Source organism: Eleutherodactylus coqui, chromosome 7 (genome assembly GCF_035609145.1).
Source record: "Eleutherodactylus coqui strain aEleCoq1 chromosome 7, aEleCoq1.hap1, whole genome shotgun sequence".
In the NCBI taxonomy this organism is placed as follows: domain Eukaryota; kingdom Metazoa; phylum Chordata; class Amphibia; order Anura; family Eleutherodactylidae; genus Eleutherodactylus; species Eleutherodactylus coqui.
This window is the reverse complement of record NC_089843.1, coordinates 127,937,282-127,950,364: the sequence shown is the minus strand read 5'-3', so window position 1 is coordinate 127,950,364 and position 13,083 is coordinate 127,937,282. Positions and strand designations below refer to the sequence as shown.

The window sequence follows — 13,083 nt, the reverse complement described above, 5'->3', positions numbered from 1 at the left end:
TATAATTCCTATATTGCATCTGGGTTTGCGTTTGAATTCCCAAATGAGGGCTTCAGACCGTCCCCCTAGTAGATGGAACCATTTACTTGTTTTGCTAAGTTGGAGACCAAGATGTTTGTTTCAGCAGGGTTTCATTCGTTTCTGCCATTCTGTGCCAAACAGAATAACATAACCAACTGTTTTATTTTTTCCAGCAGAGAATGCCGGAAACTAATAGAACCTAGACATATTGGTCTTTATCTCAGCAATATAAGTGAATGATTCCATTCAGGGGTTCCGTCTGAATCCCTTTTTCATGAATTCAAACATATAAAGCCTGATGGAAACCCTAGAATATAGTAAAATGATATGTGAACCTGGTCTAATGAGTAAGGAAAAATGAGTACACTACAAGGACAACGCAGAGCTTTTAGCCATGGTTGAACAATGTCACCATCCCAGCTGGTGACTGAGACAGCTACCAATTATAATTGAAACGACCACGTTCCACTTTCAATGCTATATTTTATAATGTGTAGGATATTGTCCATTTAAGGTTTGGTGATTCATATATTTAAGCTAGAAGAGCGCTAAGTACACTGTCTTTTTCTAAATTTCTTTGTGACTCAGTCCTAATGTTTTCGACATAGTATAAAAAAGGGCAAACTGCCTGATGTCTTTGAAAGAAAAAAAAATGCTAGCACTTTCCATTTCAGTTTTTGATTTAAACTATCCCTTTTAGGGGTGGAACTTTTTGAAGATTCTGCTCTTCCACTTTTTAGACCTGATGATCTGCAATCTGAAGAAAAGAGCACTGGGCTTAATGTAAATCAAGGCCGTTCCTGTCATTCGGCAGCATCATGGTGTGCTCTTTCAGGTAAAAGTGGGGTTTAGAATCCTAAAAGATTAGGAATATATGGTGATTACAAATTCAATAAAAATGCTAAATTTAATCTATTACTCCTCCATTTGTTATCATTAGTAAGCCAGGAGAACCTAGTCAAGGAGAAATATATTTCAGTTAAAGAACTAACATAGTTGCTATATGCTATATTTGCTTAACTACTATTTTTACAAAGTTTGGTGCAGTTATATAGTTAAGGCAGGTGTCTATTATTTGGGAAGAAAGCTTTTTAATAATTTCACAGCTTTCTGTGTAACAAAAAAAATGTAGTCATTGATGTGGTAGTTGCTGGAATAGCTACAAATCTTTTTCAGATTGAATTACAGATGTTACATTTTCCTCCTAAACCACTGAGATGGATCGTGGCATTTTTCCCACCGATGGTCTTGTCAACGCTATACTGATGGTTTTACTAATAAAGCTTGAACTGTATAAATAAAAAGGCTTCATTATACGTATCCTCGTTATATGTTCTCCAGTGTAATCAGAATTAATGTTATTAGTCCCACCATGTGTCTCTTTGGCCCCAGTGCACAAGGAGTAGCAGAAGCCAACATTATTACTGCCTTGTACAATGAGGTGAATGACAAGGTAGACATTAATAGACAGTTGCTAAGATGAGATTGACCACAGTCATTCTGCTCATACCCGTACAAGACGAGCACATATTCTTCCTTCGGTTGGTTAAACTCTGGAAGGATCTACGCTCAGGTCCAGTGACACACTTGAGGCATTTTGTCTGAGCGCTGCACATGCTCAGTTGGAATGTTAAGACTGTAGAATGTACTGGCTGCCAATAGTAGAGTTAGCATCTAGCTAAAAAAGACATTTGGGAGAATCCTTGTGAAGAGTATCCTGTTTGTCTTGGCGAGGCTGGTTGGCTGATAGCAGGTCTCTACACGTAAGACTTTGTGAGAACGAGGCACTGTATACGGCTTGTGTCCTTGAGCTAAAAGTAACAAACTCTGCTTCTGGAAACTATCTAATGGGAACTTTTAGCTGTCATTAGTTTAATCCTTAGTTTGGTATGTCTTATGACAAAAGCTCTTTAAGTTACCGTTTAGTTCTATGGAAAACCAGTGATAACACATAAAGGTAATAAAGCATATGGTGCCAAAAGACAAACTCATCCCTACTTATATTCAGAAAATCAGTCTTGCTGTATCTGTATATTAAAGGAGTTTTCCGGGAGCCAAAGAAAAAAATCTATTGGCCATGAAATGTTGTTGTAAAATAAAGAAATAAGCAGTATTTGCTTTTCATTGGCCTTTGGTCCAGTGCAGGAGCCCAAATCCCCACCGTTTCAAACCCAGAAGCAATTAGCAGTGGTCGCGTGCTGTTCATTGTGCATGTGACTGCTCAGACCATCATAGGTTCCAACTGTGCTAATTGCATGAGCAACATGTGACCACTGAAGTCTGTGCTTAGCTGAGGAGTCACATGCACAGTGCGTGACCGCAGCCATCATCTTCTATGTTTTGACATAGCGGGTATTGGGGCTGCTGTGCTGGAAGGGAAGCGGCAGTGGTGGGGGGCACTCAAGTCTGGCTTATTACTTTAATTGAAAACATTCCATGGCCAATAGATTTTTTTTTTTGGACTCTCAGAAAACCCCTTTTATATCTAAAAAAAAATTCTACAAAAACTGCACAATTTTTTTTTTTTTTTTTTAAACAAAGTTTCACTTTTGATCTTTTCAAAAAATCCCACTTAGAGAAAAGAATATCCTTCTAAGCTAGGGATAGAGTGCCTTGGTATAAATGATGCTTTGCTTAAATAATCTTGTCCTTGCTGTATGCTTGTAGGAGATGTGAATTTGATTATTTTACCGCATGCATTTTCTTTGCCAATTATGGTTACAGTGAAATAGATTCTAAAATTCTTTTGCAAATGGGTTGTTTGAATTGGTAAGGTGGAAAGAAATCTGATCCAAAGTGCATAAAAGTACTATACTTCAGACACACATTTTCAGTTTAACTGTAATTTGTTAGCATTGTACTCTGCTATATGCTGGTATTGACTTGGATTTCTCAAATGTAGAATAGAAGCAACAGATTTAGTGCAATTTGCAGTCACTCCTATTTACTTGCATTGTCTTCATTCACTTTTATTACATTTTTTTTCCAGAGTTGATTGATCTAGCTTCTTCTAGATTCAGGAAGAATTGTTTTGTCTTTTAAAGTATTGAATACTTGTCAGTATTCCGGTGTTGGCCACAATCTATAAAAGCAAAATGGCTGCTGCCTAATGTACTTGTACTTCACATTATGTTATAGAGGAAACTGGAGTAAACATTAGGTAGAAAAAGCTTGCAAAATGTAAATGTCGTCATCATTATACAACTTGTGAATATACTGTTAGGCCCATTTAGATACAAAGATTATCACTCAAAAGATGTGTTTTGAGCGATAATCGTTGTCATTCACAGTGCAAGATAATTGCTCAAACATTGAGCGATCACCTTGCACTCCGAGCAGAGGCGAATCGGGGCCACTTGTCTTCTGCATCCAGCTGTTCCCCGCTCTGAGCGCCCGGCTGTTATACAGCCGAGTGCTCCGAGCGGAGGATGCAGAAGACAAGCGGGGTGGCCCACTTGTCTTCTGCATCAAGCTGTTCTCTGCTCGGAGCTGTCATACAACCGAGCGCTCCGAGCGGGGTATGGAGGAGAGAGCTGGACCGCTCTGTTCTTCATACTCAGCCTGTCATCAGGGAGCGGGATACAGCTAAAACAATAGTATCAGCTGTATCCCGCTGTGAATCCCTGATGAGGCTCATCTTTGCCTTTTAGCACACTGAAAGACCACGATGAGCGACGGCTTAACGAAAACTGCACGATGTCAGTTAAGTTACACACAACGATTATCGCTCAAAAGACGGCTTTTGAGCGTATTTTGAGCGATAGTCGTTGTGTCTAAATGGGCCTTTGGTCCCCATGCACATGGGCAGATTTGCATTGAGGAATCAAGAGCGGGTGTCCGCCCCCGGATTCCGTGGCAAATACTGCCCATAGCATGCTATGGAAAAGTGATTCTTCATGCACACAAGCGGAAACGAATTGCGGTTTCCACTCGCAGATGAAAAATCACAGCATGCTTCATTTTTCCGTGCTGTCGGCTTCCATTGAAATCAACAGAAGCAGTCCAATCCGCAGGCCATCCGCAATTGACATTGCAGAAAGGTTGTGGATTCTGCGTCTTCGCTAGGCAATGACGCAGGAAAAGCAGGAGTGAAAAAGAATCTGTACTGCGCATGTCTGACGGCGCGCTATGCAGACCATCCGCAGTACAGACGAAGAAACTGAAAGACAGGTACCCGCGGACACCGCTAATGCCGGGGCCGGATTCCGCTGCAGAATCCGACCCGCCCGCGTGCAGGCGGTCTTAGTCTAAAACTTCAGATGCCCTGCCATGCTCATACAGCCACGTGGGGTGCAATTGTTACAGACTGTATCTGCATGTTTTCAGCAGGAATAAGCAGGAAAGTGGGTGAGACTTCACAAATCTCATTAACATGCTGCAGAAATTATCTGCATAGAAAGGGAAGTGCGGATTTTAAAATCTGCAGCACTTCAATTTGTGGGGGGATTTTCACAGTAGATTTCAGCCCTTTTTTTTAATATAGTGGTGGTAAAGTCTGTAGTGAATCTGCGCCAAAATCTGCATGTTAAAGCCGTATTACCCAGGCACTAATTTGCCGCATGAAAGTTCATGGAAACGCTTGTTCCTAATTATTGCCTCTTGTAAACATGGCAGTGATCAGCCAAAAAAAAAAAATCATCATGGACCTAAACTGGATTGTGTTAAAAGGAGAATAAAAACTTTCTAGCTATGCCATACTTCAAATGAATATAGGGAGAGTCCGTCTGAGATACACTTCAGAATTTCCGCTGTCGGAGAGCAACTGTAGATTGTTTTTAATTGGTTACCATTTCCACAAAGTATTAGAAAGCTGCACAACTTTTCTTTACTTATATAAAACTGCATTACCCATTTAATAAAATTATATGTTACCAAGATCCAAAACCTTCCATATTGTAGCATAGTATATCTGATCGGTAAAAGACACCACTCTTGTTTGGCTGCATGAATGTTTAAATAATTGACATATCTGAAATTGAATATTTTTTTTCTTTTTCCGCTTCCCTCATCTGCTGTTTAGTGCATTTTGTGTCCGGGGTAAAGAGCTTGTGTTAATAAATTGGGCAAAACTATAGAGATTAAAATTTGGTGTACTTCATAAATAACCTATGTCATTACATGAACTGCCCTCAATGCTATATTTCATTGTATTAATAGGCAGAAACAAGACCATAGGCTGTAAATCAAAAATCTACACAAAGGTTGGACTCTATAATGGCTATGTCATAGTATGGATCATGAGCTTGGTATGCCTGTTGGGTTACAAGCCTTGCTCTTAAATTCATTTGTTACTTTTTAAAATTGATTATTGTGTCGTGTGTGAGCAGAAGAACATTATTATTTTAGAAAAGTGTATCTTAAGATAAATGTGGAGTAAAACTTGGGCGGTTTCACATCTGTGCTGGAAACTCCATTTGCAGGTTCCGTTGCCTATCTGACCCAAAATACTGATAAGATGCCAACAGCTTAGTGGAAGGTATGAATGTACACCATTATAATCGATGAGGCTGTTCTGTTCCGTAATAAGATGGAGCTTTCGTCCGGAGGATTCCAAGTGCAGATGTTACATGTTATGCAGTATCTGAAAGCAGATCAAGCTCCTGGAGAAGTCCTTGACTGTTAGTTGCCGAAGTTATTTATTTAAGCATGTAAATAAGGAGTATGACGTGAGCTGATAGGACTAATGAATGTGGAATGGGCATGTTAAAAATCCAACAGTTGCACTGCCTCCATACTCATTAACCCCTTCCCGCTGCAGGGCGTAAGTTTACGTCCTGGCAGCCTGGTACTTCCCGCAACAGGACGTAAGCTTACATCCTGGAGATAGCGCGGGATCACATATGATCCCGCAGCGGGAGCCGGCTGTCAGTCACAGCCGGCGTCCCGCTGCAACAGCGGGGGGGCATCGGAGATGCGCCCCCCACTGTTAAACCCTTCCCTGCCGTGATCTAAGTAGATCGCGGCAGGGAAAGAGTTCACAGAGGGAGCAGACTCCCTCTGTGTCTCCGGCCGGAACTCGCGATGTTATCGCGAGAGCCCGGCCTGTCACCATGGCAACAGGACGCCAGACACTGGCGTCCTGTATTGCCTATGCCTGAGATCGCTGTATGAGCGATAAGGCATGGCAGAGCAGTAGCTCTGCCATGCCTTATGACAGCGATCATCAGGGCAGTGGTTAAAGTCCCTCAGAGGGACACAAACAGTGTAAAATAAAAGAAAGATTAAAAAAATGTAAAAAAAAAGAGTAAAAAAAAAAACCATTTTTTTATGCTTTTTCTCAGATTAGCATAAAAAAAGGTAAAAAAAAAAAATTAAACCCCACATATTTGGTATTATTGCGTCCGTAACGACGCATACAATAAGTTGCACATGCTTTTGACTGTGCACGGAAAAAAAAACGCTAAAAAACTGAGGCAAAATGCTAATTTTTAGCATTTTGCCTCACTAAAAGCGCAATAAAAGTGATCAAAAAAGCCGTATGTACCCCAACATGGTACCAATAAAATCTACAGCTCGTCTCGCAAAAAATAAGCCCTCATAGAGCTCCATACATCAAAAAATAAAAAAGTTACAGGACTTCGAATGCAGCAATTTAGAATAGAAAAAAGATTTCCAAAAAAAAGGGTTTTTATTGCAGAAAAGTGTGAAAACATAAAAAAAAATGTTAGAATTTTGGTATCGTTGTAACCGTACCGGTCTGCAGAAAAAATGGAAAGTCTCATTTATGCTGCATGATTAACGGTGTAAAAAAAAAATAAAAATCTATGGCAGAATTGATGCGTTTTCTCTCTCTATCATAAAAAAAAAAAAAAAGTTTTACAATATAGTCTATGTACCCAAAATTGGCATCGATAAAAACTACAGTTCACCACGCAAAAAACAAGCCCTCATACGGCTGCGTCTACGGAAAAATAAAAAAGTTATGTCTTTTGATAAACGGAGAAGAAAATCCGCCAAAAATTGTTGCGTCCTTAAGCCCAAAATAGGCCATGTCATGAAGGGGTTAAGTTGCTGACTGATCCAGACAAAATCCCGGCAATCTCCTCCTAATTTGTAATGTGTTTGCCCTACAATGCAAGCATGTATTTCTGCATTTTGTACTTACGAATGAAAGTGTACTGTAATCCCTTAACACAGCAGGGAGTTTTGACTTTCATGAAACAGACCCATTTTATGTTCAGGTTTAATATGTATCAATTTATGGTAATAACTTTGAAATGCGTTGACTTATCCAAGTGATTCTGAGATTGTCATTCCATGACACATGGTACTTTGTTGGTGAATTTAAGTTGATATGTGTTGTGTTTATTAAAATAGACAAAATTTAGTAAATATGAAAAAATGTCAATCAAAATAAAAAACGAAATTCTTTCATATTCAAACAGAATCTATGGCTGACATATTTTCCCTCACCTATGTAGCCCATAAGGCCCTCTGTAAGCTCTCCCTTTCAAATATCTACAGGTCTTAAATCTCTTAAATACCTAGTCTTCCTTATAGACCGCCATGCCTTTAAAATAATTAAGGTATTGGTTCTTAGTTACCGTTTAAATAAGATGCGTCATTTGTATCTTAAACTGCCACTTCTTCTTCCTTGTCAGATTTGAACATTAACCTAACCTGATTTAACCATATATCTTATGTTCAACAACATGTATATCATTATGCTGAGCATGCATTTCATCACATATCCTTTATTTTTCTGCTAACTTTAAAATTAAAATTTATTAAAATTAAAATGTAATAAAATCCAAAATTCAAGGAAAATTTTGAACATATAGTATTTTTCTAAAATTGAAAATTTTTGGCTTGTAAGAGTCATACTATGCAAAATATCTCCCATAAGTCTACTTTTTGTTGGCATCATTTGGAAATGTCCTCTTATTTTTTTCAAGCTGTTGCAAGACTTAAACGTTTTAAAATAATTTTTTAAATTTTAAAGAACATTTCCAAAATCAATTTTTTTTAGGGACCGTTTCAGTTTTAAAGTGGCTTTAAGTCCTTTGTATTAGATACCCCTCGTAAACACCTTATTTTAGAAAACTAAACCCATCAAAGTGTTCAAGACTGCATTTAGGAAATGTTCTTAACTGTTATTGTGATACTTAGGAATAAGAGGGAAGGAGAAATTTTAAAAGCTTTCATTTTTGCAGATTTCAAATTTTATATTTTTTAAATAAATCCGTTTTTTCTGTATTACAGCAGGTGTACCAGGCCTCATTTCAGCTGTAAAAGCCATGAAAAAGACCGAAAAAGACGGTTTTAGAAACTAAATCTCTTGATCGCGCATATGTTAACATTTGGCCATAAATATGAAAATTTAAAATATTTCTGATGATACATAGGTTTAGCCCCAAATTTACCCAGAACGGTGGACTGCCCCCCAAAAATTTACTCCAATTTAGTAAGCTAGACCCCTCATAGAATTTATGAAGTGAAGTAGTGAGCATTTTCACCCCACAGTTGGTGTATCATGGAAATTAACAGTTTGCTGTGAGAATGAAAAATTACAATTTTTTTTTTTTTTAAAGTAATATATGTGGGTTCTTTGTAGGGTTTCTTGTTTTGCCATTGTAAATATGTTTTTAGTGGAAAAATTGTGGTTAAGTTTTTAATGTGAAAACTTTTTAATACATTTATTTGACCTAGAAGAGGACTTAAATATGCCACCATTTGATAATGCGCTACTTATCTAATGCAGTGTATTAAGTCTGGTTTAGAGACAGAGTGTCCCTCAAAAGATGTCTTGAGTGACTTTTGAGCAATAATCGTTGTGTGCATTTAGCAAGGTGATCGCTCAAGTTTTAAGTGAGCACTTTGCACTCTGAGCGGTGTATGCAGAAGAAAAGCGGGGCTGCTTGTCTTATGCATCCAGCTGTTCTCTTCTTGGAGCGCTCAGCTGTTCTCCATTGAGCGAGAATCGTCAGGTCTAAACGGGCCTTTAGGTGTAGCTGTCTGTTGTAATAATTCTATACAGCAGTCGTTAAAAGGATAAGCAGATACTGATGGCACATGGTTATATGTCATCATTTGCTGAGGCCACAGCATCAATCCTCTAGTATCTCTACAGAGAACTTTGCCACAGTCAAGTGAGTGAAACTCAATTGCTGTACCTATACAATAGTAGGATAGAGGTGGGTTTATCACAGTTGTTGTTCTTTGCTGGCCCTCCAATCCATCTGCTACAGGTTTCCTTTTTCATCCATCCAAGATGGCCAACAATCTGCAGACTTCTGTATACCTACACTGCATTGGTAGTGTAAAACTACCAATGGTACTATACCTGCTCTCTGATTGGCCAAGGCTGTAAAGCTCAGCCAGTCAGAGAGCGATGTACAGAGTGCATTAGGTAGTGAGAAAATTGTGAATGCCATCTTTGACGGCTGCAAACTGGGCCTAGAACTGGAAAATACGAGGAACAGCAGAAAAAAACGGCGGGTAATTTATCCCTCTCCCTCTCTGGTCCTGAGACATAATTTTGTCCCAAGGTGTCGCTTTAACAAAGAAAGGACAAAACTTTTTTGACTTGATTTGCTGTTCATATGCAAGTAAGCAATGTTGAAAGGGTTTGTGCATGACCTTGAAATGTAAGGATGACACCTTTTAACAGAAGTAACATCAAGTTCTATAGATGGAGCATTCTTTGTGCATGTATTCCAGGGATTCTGTTAGATTGCTTGCTAGAAGTAGTTTCTCAATCCTCTAGCACACAAGTGTAAATAACAATATCCTTTACTGAGGAAATGTTTCTCTGCTTATTACGGTTCCCAAGACAATATAATATCTTTTCCTTTTACACAATGAATTATACAGTTCATAACATGGCAATCCTGAAACAAAATTATTCCAGATGATTAGTAGTGCTTAAAGACTAAAAGCATTGCCCATCTTATATCGTGTACAGTATTTCAAATACATTACTTTAAAAGAGGACTGTTGAGTGAATGCATTTGTTGTGTTTGACTTTCCTTTAAATGCATTCTTTTGTTAAGTCGTCCCCATTAGGACCCTGGTAACACTTCTACTACAGATGAATTCAATACAGTTGCCTGATCAGTTTTCTGATTTACACAATTGAGCCAAATAACTACTGTATACACATTTATGTATGTATATATGTGTGAGTATATAAATACTCTTTGTATGAAATAAGCAACTAGAGGGAGGAGTTGTTTTGCTTCAAAACGCTCTATGCAGTTACATCTCAAGCAGATGTGCGGATAATTAGAATGTGGCGTGATTAGATGAATGGTCTTTCCATCTGAGGCCCTAAATGTGGTTCCACCCTTGACCTATAAAAAGGTTCTCAGTGGCTACTTGTGTGTAGTGACCTCTTTTTCTTCTTGCAAAGAAATGTTCATTTAGTAAAAGTTTCCTGCGCTCACAGAACCCACAAAAAAGACACAATATATTCTCTCAAGTAAGAAAGAAACTTACTTTGAAGGAGGGGGTTATGATGTCCACTATTCCCCCTCCTACTTCCAATACATCTGATATAACCACCACAGATTGTTCTTCAGCCAAGAACTTCTCCTTTCATCTTTATTTATAAGCCACCAAGCAATGGTATAATGACAACGCGTTTTGGTACTAACTGTACCCTCTATTATTCTCTCTGAACGATCTTACAGTATTAGAATGTGGGCGAGAAGGGGCCACATAGTCCTTTTATATTTTTATTCCTTCTAAAAGTAATAATCGGATTTTGTGGTAGAGTGGCTTTCAAAAATGGATCCTCCTTAATGATATTCCAATGTTTATTGATGATATTTTTTATTTCTTTATGTTGAGAATTGTATTTGGTTATAAACCTAGATTTTTTTAAATTGTTTTTTCTTTTTCTTCTTGTGTAGAGCTTGTTGACTACTAGATATGCCTCTATGTTGCAATCAAAGATATTTCTCCCAGTTAACACAGTTTGAGAGGGAGCATATAATTGGACTGTGACAAGTTGGATCGTCATATCGACGAATTGCCCAACATCTGGGCCATTCTGGCCAGACTTTTAAGAGGTGTTGGGACCAGTGGATGCATGAGATCATGCAGATAAAGTGACTGGGCTCAGGACGCCCTTCACAGACTGCCAGTAGAGAGAATTGTCTGATCGTCTGACAAACACAAGCAGTTCAAACCGTTTTGTTGTCTGCCATCCAGAGACAGGTGGCGCCATTACCAGCCCCTGTATTTCTAGGAATTATTTCCATGTACTTGGCTGAAGGACATTTGGTCTCGCAGCACCCATAACGTGTACTGTGTTTGGACACCCACCCACTGTCGCCTCTGTTTGCAGTGGTGTCATGAACAATTAAAATGGACTGCTATAGAGTGGAACTGGGTTGTCTTCATCAAAGTATCCAGGTTTAGTTTGGGTACTGATGACGGCCGTGTTTGTGTCTGAAAACCTAGGGGTGAGCGTCTCAATACTGCCTTGCTGTAAAACGGCTGCCACAATCGCTGATGTAATGGTCTGGAGGGCCATCACATATGACATTCAGTCACCCCCTAGTAGTGGTACAAGGGATAGCTCGGAGATATGTTCACGATATCCTGGAGCCACATGTGTTGCCTCTCATGACAGGACTTCCAAGAAGCTTTTTTTTAGCAGGATAATACTTGGCCACACACAGCAAGGATGTCAAGGAATGCCTCCACAACATTGCCACACTTCCATGACCTTACCCAGTCGCCAAATTTATTGCCAATAGAACATATGTGGGATGCCAACTTCGACAACCTATGAGTTTGCACGATCTAGAGGTTCAGTTGCTTAAACGTGGAGCAATATGCTGCAGGATACCATACAGAACTTGTATGATGCCTATTTGCCTCCATTCCTGCCTGAATCACATCTTATATCCAATCTGGAGGTGGCCCAACAAGGTACTAGGGACTCTATTCCCGCATCCAAGCTAGAAACCGTCCAATAGGGCACTAGAGCTTCCATTCCCGCCTATATCACATTTTGCATACAGGCTAGAGGCCGCCCAACTAGCTACTAGAGCCTTTATGCCCACCCGTATCACATCTTGCATCCAAGCTAGAGGCGGTACAACGGTAGAGCCTCCCTTCAAGTGTTCAAGCTCCCTTAAGGTAGGCCGCCAGCTAGGGCTGGTGCTGCTATTTTTTGTTTTCTGTTCCTGCTGGTGGGATTAGGGTGGGTGATTGCTCTAGAAGCTAAAATTACTAAGAGGCTTTTAGGAGATAGCATTGTCTATCACCCACTTATTTACCTATTGACTAGTCCACCTTTTCTAACTTAGGGATCGGTGTTTACTTTACTAGATCCTCTCTAGGAATAGCTCTGAGGTTTATTTTACACCTCTCTTTGGTTCCTGACGAAGCTAAATGAATGTTAGCGGAAACGCGTCGAACCTCCCTGAGTTACCATTATCGCTGTAGCTATACCTTTTGTTTGGATTCGTTAGCTGTTCTAACTTTGAAACCCTGGTATAGCGAATTACGCTGTACACTGTTTTCAGTCTCGAATCCTTCTTGTTGTCCCGTGCCGAATCTTTTTTTGAGCCTTATACTAAAAACGGACACGGATTTTCGGTTTACCCCTCAATGGAACACTTTAGTCTAACCAAAACTCTGTTCGCATTGTGGTTACAGGAACACAGTTATTAGAGACCGTTTCATTATCCGGATGACCAGCACTTTATTCATCCTTGGATTCGGTCTCTCTAGAAACCCTAGGTTTTTTCTATTGGTTTCTTATTCCCTTTTATTTTTTGCCCACACATCTATTTGGGATTCTGGAAAGGGAATTTTTATTTTTATTTTTGTGTGTCCCTTTGAAGATTGGCCCTTTAAGCCTATCTCTTTTATTTTTAAATCTATTAAATAAGTCGAATAAGAATCCTGACAGTGAAACCCCCCTTTTTGTAATTATCCAGTTGATTCTCCTGCATCTGTGAATTTCTTTAAAGGTCCATAGGATGTAATTAAAAAAAAAAAAAATCTATTGTTTCTCAGTAATCCACATACTTTTTCCTGTCAGAAGTCCTATAGTCGCTGTTGCCCTGAAATCCAGCCATAAAACTGCTGCTTTTCTATGGTTGT

At 39.2% G+C, this 13,083-nt stretch overlaps 1 protein-coding gene across 2 annotated transcripts in view; it reads left to right on the top strand.

Moving 5' to 3' along the window:
- The window catches only part of ARHGAP10 (Rho GTPase activating protein 10), a 227,108-nt gene that overhangs the window by 145,213 nt on the left and 68,812 nt on the right, over positions 1–13,083 (top strand). Inside the window, exon 20 of one of the 2 annotated variants that reach the window (XM_066573663.1) lies at positions 722–856. The exons of the other annotated variant lie outside the window; for it this stretch is intronic. Within the exon in view, the coding sequence (XP_066429760.1) occupies positions 722–856 (135 nt within the window). The remainder of the gene's footprint in view (positions 1–721; positions 857–13,083) is intronic. 2 annotated transcript variants of the gene reach the window in all.